The 18,497-nt window shown below is 40.3% G+C and overlaps 1 protein-coding gene across 1 annotated transcript in view; it reads left to right on the top strand.

The window, feature by feature from the left end:
* The window catches only part of LOC122902281 (peroxisomal trans-2-enoyl-CoA reductase-like), a 32,969-nt gene extending 14,807 nt beyond the window's left edge, over window positions 1-18,162 (top strand). Inside the window, exons 5-8 of the mRNA XM_044241562.1 lie at window positions 4,542-4,638; window positions 5,673-5,783; window positions 12,242-12,353; window positions 17,290-18,162. Of these exons, the coding sequence (XP_044097497.1) occupies window positions 4,542-4,638; window positions 5,673-5,783; window positions 12,242-12,353; window positions 17,290-17,375 (406 nt within the window). The 3' untranslated portion in view covers window positions 17,376-18,162. The remainder of the gene's footprint in view (window positions 1-4,541; window positions 4,639-5,672; window positions 5,784-12,241; window positions 12,354-17,289) is intronic.
* The last annotated feature ends 335 nt before the right edge of the window (window positions 18,163-18,497 follow it).

The raw sequence follows: 18,497 nt of genomic DNA, 5'->3' as shown, positions 1-18,497 counted from the left end.
GCTGGATGAAGTATCCTTGCACTTGTGTTCTTGTCATTTAGTACCCTGAATATGTCTTGCCCTTTTGGCTTGCCAGGTCTCTGTGGACAGGTCTGACATTATTCTGATGTTCTGCTCTCTGTACATAAGAAATCCCTTCCTCCTTACCACTTTCAAGATTGTTTCCTTGCATCTGGGATTTGCAAATTGTACTATTGTATGCTAGGGCGTTGGTCTGTTCTCATTGATCTTGGGTCCTCTCTGCCTCATGGACTTGAATGCTTATTTCCTTCCCTACATTAGGAAGGTTCACAGATGCGATTTGCTCAAATATATCTTGTAGATCTCTCTCTCGCTCTAGATCTTGTAGATTTCTCGCTCGCTCGCTCGCTCGCTCTCCACCCCCTCAGGGATCCCAATAATTCTGATATTGGAATGTTTCACTGAGTCGCTAATCTCTCTCAGTTTGATTCCTTAGGCTTTAACTTGTTTTTTCCATCCTGCCTCAGTTTCCTTCTTTTCTATCATCTTATCCTCTAGCTCACTAATTCATTCTTGTTTACCCCAGCAGTCAGGCTATCCAGTTTAGACTGCAATTCATTCATAGCATTTTAAAGTTTGGCCTGATTCGATTTCATTTTTGCCCTTAGAGATTCTATATTGTTGTTAATGTTTTTCTCAAGTCTAGATTTCCCCTTGTAATTGTTACTCTGAAGTCTATTTCTGACATCTTGGTTATATCCATATGTATTAGTTCTGTGGCAGAGGCCATATTCTCTGATTCTTTCCTTTGTTGGGGTTCCTGCTCTTAATCATTCTGTTGAGGGGTGGTTGAGGAAATGTACAAAGTACAAATTATTGACCACAACCCAAGCAAGATGCACCTGCTTTATAGGGAACTTAGGGTTGTCCGCTTCTTGTTCTTTCAGCCTGTCTTCTTGGGGAGGGGCTGCCACACTGTTACTGAGGCAACCCTGTTTGGGCAGAGTTGCCCTGCCCCCTGTTGGGGGAGGGGGATGGGCTCAGTGAAAGCTGGTTTGGGGGAAGAGGGGCTTTGGTTCTCTGGTGGCTTTATGCGTCTCTTCTGAGTGTCAGAACAGTAGTGACCATATCCAAACCTTTGTCCCAGACCAATGAGATTGCAGTCTGCTCTTCACTGAGCCCTCCAGGCCACACTGTCTGTCTGTGCTGCTAAAAACTGCAGCATCCTGCATTGCAGGCTGCACAGCAGAACTCCCAGCCCTCGCTCCCAGGGCCGGACTCTCTGCCCCTTGTGCTTCTAAAACTGCAAGCTGTGCCCCAGTTCACACATGTACCCCTGTAGTTCCAGGTTCCAGTCTGGTAGGCTACCCTAAAGTCCTTTCTCCCTGGCTTCCAGTCTGTGAGTCTGTGCCCGGTCCCCAGTGTGGGAAGCTTTTGCCTTCCTGGTACAAGATTATGGAGGTTTCCTCCCCCATCCATTTATCTTCCGGTATCTGCCTGCAGAATCACGGCTTCCGACTTCATACCTCGAGGCCATGCACTGCAGACATGCTGTTTGTAGAGATCCAGATATATCTTCTTACATCTGAGGCCGATTTCTTGGGTGTTCAGAATGATCTGGTAGATAGCCAGCTCAATTCAGGGGACCGGTTGAAATAGGGTTCCCTACTCCACCATCTTTACTCCTCCCTCAAAATAATTATTCTGAGTGAAAGAGGCCTGATGAAAAGGACTGTATGCTGTATGGTGTTATGTATTTAGGTTGTAGAAGCATTGAAAAAATTGGTTGGTGCTATATTCATGGAGAGTCATGCATCCTTCTGCTTCCTATTATAAATCAGAGGAAGACAGTGAGGCATTGTGACAACCTTCAAGACAGTTTATCACTCACAATCTGTTCCAGTACAGATTGTAAGAGATTTTAAATCATATCTGATACAGAAACGAGGCCTTCATTCTTCAGAAAATGGGTCATTGAAAGAACAGCTGTGAGACCTGTCATGGAAATGGTAACATATAATCTCAGTCAACTCATAGTTCAAATAAATGTTTGTCCCTCTGGGGTTTTCCTTTAGAAGAAGAGTGACTAGGGCAGCACTTAGTGTGACATAGTCATCACTCTGAAGCTGAATTGTCCAGTATCTGTTCTCTTCCAATGGGAGCCACTTTCTCTTCCTAGAAAGGGAATCTTCACAAACCCCCATGGCCCATTCAGGCATCTCATCCACCTGGACCTCCCAGGAATGCCCACCAGAATCAAGTCTTTCAGAGCACAGGACTGGATAAACTATAAGTCTCTCTGGATTTGAATGAACTCTCTGCTTTTTCTTCACAGTTGTCAAAGTTTTTTTCTGGGTTTTGATGTTTGTTGTTGTTGTTTATCCTCAGAGAGAAGCAGATTAGGATGTGCTGTTTGGAGATCCAGAGTAACTTCTTTCAGTCCTTGTATCACTTTTAGGAGATCTGAATCCCATGGAGGAAGACTGCATCCTTCTCTTCTTAACTGGGAAGGATGGAGAGCATGGGCCTCAGGCTCCCCTGTTGCCGATGCCCTTGACATCCATCAGCAGTTTCACTTCTGACGTCACACCCTTTTTTGTCACCTTCTCTGGTAGATTGTTGAGTATGAAAATGTAATCTCAACATGTTGTTTTGTTTGTGTTAAGTTTCTACTGAATGTCCTTCTCTTCATCTGTGAAGCTTGAGAAAACTGTGTAGGGGAGGAAAAAGAATTTTCCCTCTACCCTTCTGAGTTCTTAGTAGAGACCCCTGCAATAACAGACAAATTAATAAGACAAAAAGACTTTTTATTTGTATGTTTAAATCATGTGTATGCGGGAGATACCCAGGGAGAAATGAGTAGGTTCCAAGAGTGGCTTAGAGCTCAGACTGAACCACTATCTTAGTAAAGACAGGAGAGGAACAATGGAGGCCTTGTAGAGGAGAGCAAATGGTTTTTACGAAAGATGTTTGGGCCCCCTCGAAAAATAGGTGGGAGGTATGGTAGCTTGTGACAGAGTGTGTCTGGGTGTGATGTCAACTTCTAGTCTTTATACAAATATGACCACAGGCAGTCTTCCCTGGGTGATGAAACCCTTGGGGAGGGGATTTATGGTAATCGAGCTCCTTTGGGTGAAACCCAGTCTATATTTAGGCAGATAAGCGGAGTTCAGAGAAAGCTTCTCCCTGCATTTGCTATTTTTCAAGTGCCTACAGCTCAAAATAATCTATCAAAGCTGTGTATTTTGGGTGGCATGTCCTGAGCTCCTACTGTCATATTTTGGAGTGGCATATTCTGTTGCCCTGCATCTGCCTCTTGCTCATGTATACCAAACTGGTTCAGATGCTGAAATTCAGTAACTTCTGTCTCTGGTTTTCCACCTGTCTCTCCGTTCTAGTGGCTGTCTCTCTTTGGCCGTTACTCCAGCTTCTGAACATCTGCCACTTGCTTCTTCTTCAGGGGGTCAACATAACTGCTGAGGCTTTTCCTATGCTGAGGCAGGACCTCATGTGGTGGCCCTGGTGATCAGGACATTGAGTGCAAGGGGACAAACACCTCTAGTTCCCCCTCACAGAAGAGGGCCAGGGCTTGATTGCATTTCAATCAAGCATGTTTATTCTTGCTACTTCCTCTTACTTCTGGTGTTGTGGAGAAGCCTGGAAATTTCCATTATCCTTCCAGCTGAGTGTTGCTTTTGGGCCACTCTTAGCATTGGGGGCGGTAGGCAGGGCAAGGGAACATGTCCTACAGATAGACCCAGACTGCTGGATGCGGTAGCAACAGAAGTTGTGGCCATACCTGATGGCGATGGAATCTCTTGGGTAATTCTGACAAAGTAGTTGTCTTCTGCCTGGAATCCCCTACTAAGGTTACTGTGGCCAACACTGGGACAGAAAGGGGTTTTCTCCAAAGAGGTTGGTCTCTGTAGGTCCTCTCTAGTGAGAAGTGGATATGCCCCCAGATCTGACATACTTGGTCAGAGGATATTATAAGGTCAGAGGACCTTATAATTAGAAATTCTAAGCCACAGTGTACCTTGTGCATAAGACCCCATATCCATGCAGACCTATCTATTTTGAACTTTGTATCTGCAGTCAAATGCTCTACCACTGAGCTATACCCCCTGAACTTTGTATCTGAAAATATATTAAAATTTACATAAATTTGGGTGTGTTTAGAAAGTCTACTGATACTATTTTTAGCCCAATATATGAATTTCTTATGCCTTGTCATCTAAAATTGATTTCAAAGATAACCACACTTGTAACTCCCAAAATAACCTATCTGTTAATTTTTCTACATAATAAAAGATCTTCAAAATATTTCTCTTATGGTCATGGTGTTTTGAAGAATCTTGTGTGGGCTGGTCACACACAATTGACTATGAGATACCTGTGTTTTGGTTTTACTGTTAAAGGACCCACTTCTTTCCCACTGTTCAGATGAAGACTCCAAAAAACAGCTCAATAAGAACATACCTGTGGGGATCTGACAGGCCACTGACATACCTGTCACTTGAGTTAATGAGAGAAACATTCAGTGGAAGCTGATTGGATTTGTTATGCTTTGTCTTTTAAAGGCATTCTGGAGCCGCTAGAGCAGGGGTTTACAACCTCACCAAGTCCTTGGCTGTGGAATGGGCTAGCAGTGGAGTAAGGATCAACTGTGTTGCCCCTGTAGGTAAACGTTCCATACGTTTTTCTGGTAACGTTTACCCTGTAGGTAAACGTTCCATACATGCTTTTCTGATTCACTTAGTATTGTCGATGGATGTGTTTGTTCATATGCCTGCATACTAGGAAACACAGGCTTTTAAAAATAGGTAAAATTGGAGAGACTGAAGCTTTGATTTATGACTAGAGTGTCAAGCAGGTGAAAGGAAGCCAATGATTCTCAGTCTTGACAGTATCTTAGAATTATCTAGGAAACGTCTAAAAAATATTGAAAGATAAGCTTGATTCCCTGCTATGGAGTTGAAGTGTTGGTATTTTTAAAAGCCACCTAGGACATTCAAATGCACAATGAAGATTGAGAACCTCTGCTTTAGAGAACGAATATTTGCCAGATTATGTTGTTATTTCTTGGTGTATCATTAATGCTTCTTTAGGAGAGAGAGAAAAAACTAAGGTCTAATTCAAGTTAAAGATTGATTCGAAGTGAAGAGAAAATGTCTCGGGAACATACTTGAAAACTAGTAAGAGCCAAATCAAAGAATTCCCAAACAATTGAAATTTTATTTATTTATATTGAATTCAAACATTTTAATCTGTGGTTTTACCATAATGAAAACCCATGAAACCATTGTATTTTCCATGTCTCACATTAAACACAGCCCAGGCTTCTGTTACAAATCAGAGAATCCTGGTGGAAAACAGAGTAGACTCCTCTATCACCCCCCTTTTCACACTTAAGTGCCTCTCTGATCTATTCATTGAATTATGTTTTTAGAGAACACATCTTTTCAGGTAAAATACAGGGCTTTGCTGGTTATTCAGGGAGAAGAGTTCACAAAATGAACATTCATATGATCCACTTGTAATCGTGGTTAACTATACTTCCTTGATGATATTGAGAAAAATTAATATTAGAAATGTTGCCTTTTCTGTTAAGCACTGTTTTGGTGTTGGTTGATGACTGCCTTGATGTCTTTGTGATTTTACAATTTAGTTTTATGGGCTTCATTTTGTTCTTTTTTTATTCTTAAACACAGGGAGTCATTTATTCCCCGACTGCTGTTGAAAACTACGGTCCGTTAGCAAAAAACGCATTTGCAAGGTTCTTTAAGAGAGTCCCATCTAAGCGAATTGGAGTTCCTGAGGAGGTAATGTATATTTCTAACATTGATTCCAATTGATTTCTTTCATACTTTGTAATACTGTGACATTTGGTGTCCTTTCTACACATTCTGATAGATGATAGAGGCTGACAGAGATGAGTGGTCCTATTGCCACCAGCCCATTTCCCCTACACTTTCTGGCTCTGTGCCTTACACACTCACAGCTCTCTTTATCCAGAACTGAATGCAGTGTGAATGAAGAACATCCTGGTTTTATTTCATTGCACTTTTCAGCTATGTTATTTTATCACATGGCCTTTGTTGGTACCCGGGACCCTAAGCCAAATCAGGTGAAGTTTCCGTACTTCACTTCCAGAACTATGTGAAGTTCCATACTTGGTTTCTGGAAGGTGACCAGATTTAAGTATATAGAAATCAGTAGCTTTCTTAGAGGCCAGCAATATCAGTCTTAAAATACAATGGAAAAAGGATATTGTTTTTATAATAATAATAAAAATGGAATTACATGGTATAAATTTATCTCTAAACAAGAAATTTATTCTTGAAGAACAGGAAAAAGAGTAAATAGAAACATGTCCTAATCCTCAATGGAGAGAATCAGTTTTATTAAAATCATGGTTCCCTTTGTTTAATGGCAGAGGGTAGCTACACTTCTGCTGAGCGTAGCATAACGTAGAGTTGTGAGATACTATGTTGTATGCTTGAAACTAATGTAATGTTGGGTGTCAGCTGTACTTTAATTAACAAATTAATAAATAATAAAAATATATAATATCAAGCTTCCCTAAACTAATGCTTACATTTAATATAGTTTTGGAATTAAACACACTGATTCTAAAGTTTGTCTAGAGAAATATTAATGCAAAAGCAGCGAACAAATGTTGAAAAAGAATAATGGGGGGATTTGACCTTCCCAATATCAAAACGTATTATAAATGTCATACTTATTTAGGGTATCTGGTGCTGACACTGGAACAGAATAAATTTAGTGGAACAGAATGTACTCCTCTTTCAGTACCATGTATATATAAGGAGTTTAATAGGAAAAAAGTAGTATTTCAAATCTGCAAGGAAAGGATTAACCATTTAGCATAAGTCTTATGGCAATTGGCTGTTTAATTAGAAAGAAGCTAGGCCTCTTATCTCATATCACATACAAAATAATTTTCACATATATTGAAGTGCTAAATGTACAAGCAAGTCCATTAAACTCTTCAAAGAAAAAGTTTTCTAATTTCTAAACTAGGTTTCATTGGCATTTTGATGTCTTTCTTTACAGAAATTTACTAGGCATACCCCAAAAGACCCATATTTACCAACCTTTTTACAGATTGGGATTCTGCTGTATGTCTTTTTCTGCAACTTGCTATGGCTATACCATGATTCTACTGTTGCATATTTAGATTCCTTTTATATTTCTGATATTGTGGTAATTCTGTAGTGAACATCCCTGAACACAGATGTGCACTCTTGTGTCAGGAGTAACTTTCTAGAATTCTTGAAGTAAAATAGTTTTGCATATTAAGTTTTTGGAAGATACCGTTAAATCAGACATTTAATGGGCCATTTTAAGTGTGATGTTTGGATTTCTATTCTGAAAACTAAGAGGGGTTTTAAAAGATTTTAATCAAGGAGGTGATATGATTATATTTTTATTTTGGGCAGAGCACTCTCTTTGTTTATGTGAACTATACTATCTCTATTAACTGTATAAAATCAAAATTGAGAAGTTTAAGGAATATTTATCAGTTCAGTTAAAATAATAGTAATAAAGACATTACGTGTTAACTTAATATTTTTAGTGAAAAGTTGCTATTCATTAAAAAGCAAAAGAAAACCACTTTTTGCACTTGCTTTACACTTTTCTAACTCTCATTCATATGTGGTTTAACAAAATACAGCTGGATACTCATATTTGTGTCTGCATTCCATACGTTGCTGTATATTGTTTTGTTTAAATCATATGAAGAAATTCAGTTTCATGTACATGAACAGTTGGAAAAGGGAGGAGCATTTTAATGGTCTTTTTAGATAATTGTGGATGTTCTTCTTTGATATTTGACGAGTGGCTGTTTCTTAAAGATGGGTTGCAATGTGGATTGACCTCAAACCATGTCCATGAATCTTTCGTACTCTGTTACATGAAAACCACTAGTGTTTCTTGCACTTTTATTAGATCTTTCACCCAAAGATGATTTTGTGACATAAGTTATTGTTCTTTTGGGAAAAACTGGTCCACCGAGTTATGGAGATCTTCTAGATGTTGACACATAATCCATTATACAATATCAAAAGATCACATTTGTGAGGAGTCCAAGTTGGTGAGAAGTAGGCGCCCTTCTCATTCTGAACACCTGTGAACTCGAGTAGAGATCTAAGAGAAGACTTGCTAGATTCTACAAATAGAAAAGTGAACACTTTCTGCAGGAATGACAAGACAGAAAAACTCACCTCCAAAAAGAGAATAAGAGGCAGTACTGCCCACCAGGAACCGAATCAGTATGGATATAATAAGTAAGATGTCAGAGCTAGAGTTCAAAATAACGCTTATACTAATTGGGCTTGAATAAAGCATAGAAGACACGAGAGAATCCCTTTCTGGAGAAAAAAGGGGACTAAAATCTAGTAAGTCAAAAATAAAAGGGGCTGTTAATGATATGCAATAAAAAATGGAGGCTAAATTTTTAAGGTAGGATAAATGAAGCAGAAGAGAGAATTAGCGATACAGAAGACAAAATGATAGGGAATAAACAAGCTGTGAAAAGGAGCGATAAACAACTACTGGATCATGTGGCGGAGAATTTGAGAGAGAAGTGATACCATAAAGCAAAACAATATTAGAATAGTTGGGATCTCAGAAGAAGAGGAAAGAGAGGAGGGTGCAGAAGGTATATTGGAGCAAATTAGAGCTGAGAACTTCCCTGATCTGCGGAAGGAAACACACATTCAAGTCCAGCAGACACAGGGAAGCCCCCTCAAAATCAATAGAAATAGATCAACACCTCAGTATATAACAGTGAATCTCGCACATCTCAGAGACAAAAAATGTCCTGAAAGCAGCCCCAGACGAGAGGTCCATAACCTACAAGGGTAGAAACATTAGATGAGCAGCAGACCTATCCACAGAGACCTGGCAGGCAAGAAAGGATTGGAATGATACATTGAGGGTGCTAATTGAGAACATGCAGTCAAGAATATTTTTTCAACAAGGATGTCATTCAAAATAGAAGGAAAGATAAAAATCTTCCAGGACAAACAGAAACTAAAAGAATTTGTGATCACCAAACCAGCCCTGCAAGAAATATTAAAGGGGATCTTTTAAACATCAAGAGAGCTTAAAAGTGACATAGACCAGAAAGGAACAGAATCAATATACAGAAACAGTGACTTTACAGGTAATACAATAGCACTAAATTAATATATTTCCATGGTTACTCTGTAAATGGGCTAAATCAAAAGACACGGGGTATCAGATTGGATAAAAAAGCAAGATCTGTCGATATGTTATCAGCAGGAGAGTCATTTTATACCCAAAGACACCTCCAGATTTAAAGCGAGGGGTGGAAAGTCATTCATTGTGCTAATAGACATCAAAAGAAAGCTGGGGTGGCAATCCTTATATCAAAGTAGATTTCAAACTGAAGACTGTAATAAAAGATGAGGAAGGTTGCTGTATTATAATTAAAGGGCCTATCCAACAAGAAGATCTAACAATTGTAAACATTTATACTCCTACATGGGAGCAGCCAATTATATAAGCCAATTAATAACAAAATTAAAAAATCAATAATAATAGTAGGAGATATTATTGCCCCCCATCACTGTAATGGACAGATGATCCAATAGAAGATAAACAAGGAAACAAGGCTATGAATGACACACTAAACCAGCTGGACCTCACAGATCTATTCAAAACACTCCATCTTAAAGCAACAGAATATACATTCTTCCCAAGCGCTCATGGAACATTCCCCAGAATAGATCACATACCTGGTCACAAATCAGGACTCAACTAGTACCGGAAGGTAGGGGTCATTCCATGCATATTTTCAGACCCAATGCTTTGAAACTGGAACTTAATCACAAGTGGAAATTTGAAAAGAACTCAAATACATGGAGGCTAAAGAGCATCCTACTAAAGAATGAATGGGTCAACCAGGAAATTAAAGAAGACTTTCAAAAATCATGGAAACAAATGAAAATGAAAACACAACTGTTCAAAATCCTTAGGACGCAGCAAAGATAGTTCTAAGAGGGAAGTATATAGCACTACAGGCCTTTCTCAAGAAACAAGAAAGGTCTCAAGTATACAACCTAACCTTATATCTAAATTAGCTGGAGAAAGACCAACAAATAAAGCCTAAGCCCAGCAGAAGAGAAATAATAAAGATTATAACAGAAATCAATGAAATAGAATCCAAAGGAACAGTAGAACAGATCAACGAACCTAGGAGCTGGTTCTTTGAAAGAATTAATAAGATTGATAAAACCCTGGCCAGACTTATCAAAAAGAAAAGAGAAATGACCCCAATAAATAAAATCATGAATGAAAGAGGCGAGATCACAACCAATACCAAGGAAATACAAACAATTATAAGAATATATTATGAGCAACTCTATGCCCACAAATTAGACAATCTGGGAGAAATGGGTGCATTCCTAGAGACATATAAACTACCAAAACTGAACCAGGAAGAAATAGAAAACCCGTGAAGACCCATAAGCAGCAAGGAAATTGACGCAGTAATAAAAAATGTCTCAACAAACAAGAGCCCAGGGCCAGATGGCTTCTCAGGGAAATTCTACCAAACAGTTAAAAAGAATTAATGCATATTCTTTTGAAGCGGTTTCAAAAACTTGAGATGGAAGGAACACTTCCAAACTCCTTCTTTGAGGCCCCCATTACCTTGATCCCAAAGCCAGACAAAGACCCCATCAAAAAGGAGAACTACTGACCAATATCCCTGATGAACATGGATGCACAAATTCTCACCAAAAGACTAGCCAATAGGATCCAGCAGTACATTAAAAGGATTAGTCACCACGACCAATTGGGATTTATCCTGGGCTACAAGGTTGGTTCAACACCCACAAATCAATGTGATAACACTACATAAATAAAAGAAAGGACTAGAACCATATGATCCTGTCAATAGATGCAGAAAAGGCGTTTGACAAAGTACAGCTTTTTTTTTTTTTTTTAGTAAAGCATCCTTTCTTGATCAAAACTCTTTATAGCGGAGGGATAGAGGGTACATACCTCAATATCCTAAAAGCCATCAATGAAAAACCCACAGCAAATATCATTCCCAGTGGGGGAAAACTGAGAGCTTGTCCCCTAAGGTCAGGAACAGGACATGGATGTCCACGCTCACCACTGCTGTTGAACATAGTACTACAAGTCCTAGCCTCAGCAATCAGACAACAAAAAATAAAAGGCATCGGAATTGGCAAAGAAGAAGTCAAACTCTCACTCTTTGCCGATGACATGATAATCTATGTGGAAAACCCAAAAGACTACTCCAAAACTGCTAGAATTCATACAGGAATTCAGTAAAGTGGTAGGTTATAAAATCCAAGCACAGGAGTCAGTTGCATTTCTGTACACCAACAATGAGACAGAAGAAAGAAGTTAAGTAGTTGATCCCATTTCCAATTGCACCCCAAACTGTAAGATACCTAAGAATAAACCTAAGAGGCAAAGGGTCTGTATTCAGAAAACTGTAGAATACTCATGAAAAAAAAATTGAGGAAGACACAAAGAAGTGGAAAAATGTTCCATTTAACAGGGATTAGAAGAACAAATATTGTTAAAATGTCCATGCTGCCTAGAACAAGCTACGTAATCAATACAATTCCTATGAAAATATCATCAACTTTTTTTCACGGAACTGGCACAAATAATCCTAACATTTGTATGGAATAAAAAAAGACCCCCAAATTGCCAAAGGAATGTTGAAAAAGAAAACCAAAGCAGATGGCATCACAATTCTGGACTTCAAGGTGTATTACAAAGCTGTAATCATCAAGGCTCCTGTAGTCTCCCTTCCTGGCCTTGCAGCCTGCAGGATCCTTGGCTAGATGCCAGCTTCGTGTTCCATAGACACATGGACTACGTCAGGGGCAAAACCATAAAAGGCACATGGTGGTGTGGTGAGTAAGTTATAGTAGATGCTGAGAGGTGTGCCAGGAACTGGGTGGTCTGGGAAAAATCAAGCACTGTGTTTGCTTTCAGCTTCTTCACCACGTCTAGCTTATTTGACACTGTGTGGGTGCCTTCATATCTCTCCACACCAGTCACATTGTTTCAACGGGCCTCAAATAGAAAAAGGTGGTTAGTCGTCTGTGATCTGTCAGGTTGCACACGGACTAGAGACTGTGTGTTACAGCTGTGTTTCGGGATGCGTTTCCTTGGGCAGGGGAGCAGCCCCAGGTGGGGAGCATCTGCTTTTCTGTGTGCATATGTGTGCTTCTGTTTCTAGATCTCCCCACTGGTCTGCTTCCTGCTGTCCCCTGCGGCTTCCTTCATCACCGGACAGTTGGTGGATGTGGACGGGGGCCAGTCCTTGTATACGCACGTCTTCGATGTACCAGGTGGGCCCACAAGAAATGACCACCACTAACTTTGTGCCTTTTCAGCTTCAAGTTCTCAAAATCTCTTTCTTTTTGTAAGATTTTATTTGTTTATTTGTGAGAGAGAAAGAAAGAGCACAAGCAGGGGGAGCTGCAGGCAGAGGAAGAGGGAGAAGCAGGCTCCCAGCCTAGCAGGGTGCTTGATGTGGAACTTGATCCCAGGATCATGACCTGAGCCGAAGGCATACGCTTGACTTACTGAGTCATGCAGGTGCACAGATTTTCAAAAAAATTTTAAGCAGTTACAGGGAGGATTATGGTTTTCTCTCATGGGACATAAAAAATGTACAAGATGTTTATATTCTTGAAAGCATCTTTAAAGGAAATGTTCCCAAAGAAAATATCTAAATATTTTTTATCATAGCACATATTTATATATTTTAAGAAATTGTTTTGTGTATATAGGTTGGTGGATTTTTAACCTTGAAAAATATTCTTGGTATGAATATATAAGGAGGAGATAGAAAAGAGGCAAGAGGTTGCTGTATTTTTAAGATTTAATTCCTCTTTGTTCCTCTAATAAGTGAGTTATATATCTGAGCAGAAGACTCAGACCTATTAGGTGGGGAAGGGTGCTACGGTACCATTTTGCATTATCTTTGGGATATATATTGAGTGAAACCATAGGAATTTGCTATATTCAACCATTTTTTTCTTTTTTTTTTAAATTTAACTTAATTTTTTTTCAGTGATCCATAATTCCTTGTTTATGCACCACACCCAGTACTTCATGCAATCCGTGCCCTCCTTAATACCCACCACCAGGCTCACCCAACCCCCCCCTCCCTCCCCTCCAAAACCCTCAGTTTGTTTCTCAGAGTCCGCAGTCTCTCATGGTTTGTTGCCCCCTCCAATTTCCCCCAACTCACTTTTCCTCTCCATCTCCCAGTGTCCTCCATGTTATTCCTTATGCTTCACAAGTAAGTGAAACCATATGATCATTGACTCTCTCTGCTTGACTTATTTCATTCAGCATAATCTCTTCCAGTCCTGTCCATGTTGATACAAAAGTTGGGTATTCATCCTTTCTGATGGAGGCAAAGTATTCCATTGTAGATATGGACCATATCTTCTTTATCTCTTCGTCTGTTGAAGGGCATCTTGTCTCTTTCTACAGTTTGGCGACTATGGCCACTGCTGCTATGAACATTGGGGTACAGATGGCCCTTCTTCTCACTGCATCTGTATCTTTGTGGGAAACACCCAATAGTGCATTTGCAGGGTCATAGGGAAACTCGATTTTTAATTTCCTAAGGAATCTCCACACTGTTTTCCAAAGTGGCTGCACCAACTTGCATTTCTACCAACAGTATAAGAGGGTTCCCCTTTCTCCACATCCTCTCTAACACTTGTTGTTTCCGGTCTTATTAATTTTTGTCATTCTGACTGGTGTAAGGTGGCATCTCCATGTGGTTTTGATTTGAATCTCCCTGATGGCTAATGACGATGAACATTTTTTCATGTGTCTGATAGCCATTTGTATGTCTTCTTTGGAGAAGTGTCTGTTCATGTCTTCTGCCCATTTTTTGACGGGATTATCTGTTTTGTGTGTGTTGAGTTTGAGGAGTTCTTTATAGATCTTGGATATCAGCTGTTTGTCTGTAGTGTCGTTTGTGAATACCTTCTTCAACCATTTTTAATATATAAAACCAGTAATTTCATTAGTCTCAGCCAAATATAGACGTTGCACACAAATATAAAATTCAAAGGTATTCACACTGTTACTGAAGAGTGTTAAGTGGCTACCAGCAAATTAAAATGTGGTTGAGGTAATGCATGTGTTTTGTTTTTTTTTTTTTAAAGAGTTATTTATTTATTTATTTCAGTGAGAGAGAGAACATGGGAGAAGGGGCAGGCAGAAGGACAGGGAGAGAGAATCTCAAGCAGACTCTGCTAAGCATGGAGTCCAAAGCAGGGCTCCATCTCATGACCCTGAGATCAGACCTGAGCTGAAACCAAGGGTCGGACACTTAACCGACTGGGCCACTCCAGACTCCTGCATGTGTATTTTAGTTTCATATCAGGGACCGACGTTCACCCTACTCTTTTGTGTACAAACAGTCTACTCCAGGCTTCAGACCCTCTTTGCATTAATAAATGATACTTATGGGACTTCAATATTATTATTTCCCCCTCCTATCTAGATTTCTTTACTAGTATTTACAAGTAACATCAATGTGGTGATGTGCAGAAGATATCGTGGTTTTCATTTTTGTTTTAAATTTTATTTATTTATTTGATAGAGATCACAAGTAGGCAGAGAGGCAGGCAGAGAAATAGAGAGGGAAGCAGGCTTCCCACTGAGCAGAGAGCCCAATGGCAGGCTCAATCCCAGGACCCTGGGATCATGACCCGAGTCAAAGGCAGAGGCTTTAACCCACTGAGCCACCCAGGTGCCCCAGATATGATGGTTTTAAGGCACCTGGTTAGAAAGACAGAAACAGCTCCATGCTGTACAATACCATTTTCAGATAGTAGTTAAAGTGGCCACTTTTCTCCCCAGTGGTGCTGAGGGTATTTATCGATTCCGTTTAGAAAGGGAAAGGAACTCCAGAGAGTGGCTTCTCCAGGCCACCAGTGAAAGATTTTCCTTATTAATTCCAACGCTGTTTTTTTTTTTTTTTTAAGATTTTATTTATTTACACTAGAGAGAGTGAGCAGGGGGAAGGGAGAGGGAGAATCTCCAAGCAGACTCCCTGCTGAGCCCAATGCTGGGCTCCATCTCAGGACCCTGAGATCATGACCTGAGCCAAAATCAAGAGTCGGACACTCACCCGACTGAGCCACCCAAGCGCCTCAAACACTGTATTTATTAGTGTAGAGATTTTTTTTTAAGTTTTTGGTGAAATCAGCTACAGCAGTTTTTCAAGAATATTCTCCCTCCACCACCGAGGGATGCCTGGGGGGCTCAGTTGGTTAAGCAGCTGCCTTCAGCTCAGGTCATGATCCCAGGGTCCTAGGATGGAGTCTCACATCGGGCACAGCAGGGAGTCTGCTTCTTCCTCTGACTATTCTGCTTAATGCTCCCGCTGCTTTTGCTCCCTCTCTCTCTGACAAATAAACAAAATCTTAAAAAAAAAAAAAAAAAAAAAAGAATATACTTCTGCCCCCACCCCACCATGAGTGGGAATACTGAGCCTTTCGTCCTATGTTTTCTTTAAGATTGCCAGCCCAGGAGTGACAAGTCCTGGGAAAATTAATATCTGTAGGCATCTCTTTTCCTTTCTGTAAGCGGGGTCACTTACGGCATTTATTGGGTAAACAGTTGGAAGCGTTAAATTAGATAATGCACATTTAAAGCCTTGTGTCAGCACATTTTTAGCTGTAGCTCATACTGGCCTGAGCAGGAAAGGCATTTATTGGCCCGTAACTGAACGGTCTGCTAGACTTAAATTATCCGCTCATTGAGCTCTTTGGGGGCAATGTTTTGTTTTTTTCTTTTCCCTCTGTTTTTGCTTCTGTGGTGTTGGCTTTCTCTTAAGACAGACTCTCCTAAAGGGGAACCCTCTTACACTGTTGGTGGGAATGCAAGTTGGTGCAGCCTCTTTGGAGAACAGTGTGGAGATTCCTCAAGAAATTAAAAATAGAGCTTCCCTATGACCCTGCAATTGCACTCCTGGGTATTTACCCCAAGGATACAGATGTCGTGAAAAGAAGGGCCATCTGTACCCCAATGTTAATAGCAGCAGTGGCCACGGTCGCCAAACTATGGAATGAACCAAGATGCCCTTCAATGGACGAATGGATAAGGAAGATGTGGTCCATATACACTATGGAGTATTATGCCTCCCTCAGAAAGGATGAATACCCAACTGTTGTAGCAACATGGACGGGACTGGAAGAGATGATGCTGAGTGAAATAAGTCAAGGAGAGAGAGTCAATTATCATATGGTTTCACTTATTTGTGGAGCATAACAAATATCATGGAGGACAAGGGGTGTTAGAGAGGAGAAGGGAGTTGGGGTAAATTGGAAGGGGAGGTGAATCACGAGAGACTATGGACTCTGAAAAACAATCTGAGGGGTTTGAAGTGGCGGGGGGATGGGAGGTTGGGGTACCAGGTGGTGGGTATTACAGAGGGCACGGATTGCATGGAGCACTGGGTGTGGTGAAAAAATAATGAATACTGTTTTTCTGAAAATAAATAAATTGAAAAAAAAAAAAAGACGGACTCTACTGGTTGCAGAACGGCTTCCTTTCCTCTGAAAGCCCCATGCTTCTTTTTCCCCAGCCTGCTGGACAGAGAGAAGGGAGGGGAATGACGTTTTATAGCATTTCTAGCAGAATTCTGAAACCTGCTCTGTTTTGGACCAACTGACTTGTGTAGCCCTCCCCAACCAGTAGCCAGAGGCATGACTTAGCTCAGTTGGAGGTCAAAGTGGGGCCACTTCCCCAGAAACTCATGGATTTCCCCAGTGCAGGTGGAGGCTCTTGGAAAGAGGGGATGAGGGACTGGATGCTGGACAGGCAGCTGTGTGTGCCCGGTACAAAGTAAGTACACGGCTTTAAAGTCATCCTGGTTCCTAAGGAAATAGTACGTGTGGAACGGCTGCAGTGCGCCGAGCACTCTGCAGAGGCCGTCACATTTAATTTTCACAACTTCAGAAGAGCAGATGTTGTTAGCAACCACCGCCCTCCCCCCACCCCACCCCAGGAAAACAGGCTCAGGAGGAGGAACCTCTCCAAACTTGGAAATGCTGGTACCTGGCAGGGCTGGGATTCCAAACCAGGATTTTCTCAGGACCTTTGCCAGTTGTCCTAATGATTTCTTTTTTCTTGCCGAGAAAAGAAAAGGGGTGAACCAGGGAATATAAGAAGGGAGTCTGCTGGAAACTAAGATGATGAAGGAGGTTAATAGATTTATGCTTGACGTGAGCTTTTCCGCTTACTCACCAGACCACGACAACTGGCCTGACGGACCAGGGGACCTTTCTGTCATCAAACAGATGAAGGAGGATTTCAAGAGTAAAAGCAAGCTCTAAGCTAAGGAAACTACACGTGTCTTTTGTCTCCAAATGCCTTAATATCTCAAGAATGCACTTTGGTACTTTCCAGGAGCTGATAATATGAAGGGAACTATCACTTTCTGCTTTTAATGTTACCAGTCATGCCTATGCAAAAACTGTTCTTGAAATAATGCCTGTTTAAGCCCCAAACAACACTGTTTAGCCTGTGATTAAAGATTTCTGTTTTAGGAATGGGCTTAACATACTTTATGATGACGCCTTTCATTTCTAAGCAAGCTAATTGAAAAATGAAATCATTTCAAATTATTCATAGAGGTATCATGATCTCCCAAAAAGGTTTTAATATTTGGTGGGCAGTAAACCTGGCCTCTGGATGATTCTTAAAACTCTGTATATAGAAGATATACAGTGTATAGAGATATACAGTGATTCATGTCTCGTGGTGGGTCTCATGCTTTTGGAGCCATAAAGCTTTATGATAATAATCGATGATGATTTGTTTTGTTCATGAAGTTAGATTTGCATAAAGCCTCTTGAATCAGAAGAGAAGTAAAGTCATGTGCAGCATTTCTTGGAAGTATTTCATTTGTGTCTTGATTTCCAATCTAAATTATTCCCTTTTCTTCATGTTTCTCTTTTTGTATGCAAAACAAGAATTTTAAATGAAATGTTATGCAAATTAGGGTTCAGTATCCTACCTTCACTTGACTTGTTTGGGCAATGATCCCAACTTCTGAAATGCCTTTTATAAATTATGTACATTCATTTTTTGTATTAATTAAACATCTTTTGATTGACTTATTCCCTCTTGAAGTCAAGTAGATATTTTCTTTTCTTTATTCTCAGTGCAAAGTACAGATCTTCCTTGGCTTAAAAAGGGGTCATGTCCTGATAACCCCACTGTTAGTTGATAATAGCATTAAGCCAAAAATGGATTTAATGCACCCAGCTTATTGAAAATCAGTCACTTAGCCTCGTCTCCCTTCAACATGCCCAGAACACTTACGTTAGCCAACAGTTGGTCAAGATCATCTCACACAAAGCCTACGTTACACTGAAGTGTTGAATATCTCAAGTAATTTAGTGAATACTGTGCTGAAAGTGAAAACCAGAACGGCTGTATGGGTGCAGAATGGT

Source organism: Neovison vison, chromosome 3 (assembly GCF_020171115.1).
Source record: "Neovison vison isolate M4711 chromosome 3, ASM_NN_V1, whole genome shotgun sequence".
Lineage (NCBI taxonomy): Eukaryota > Metazoa > Chordata > Mammalia > Carnivora > Mustelidae > Neogale > Neogale vison.
The sequence above is the reverse complement of the archived record's forward strand: the minus strand, read 5'-3'. Positions and strand labels throughout refer to the sequence as shown.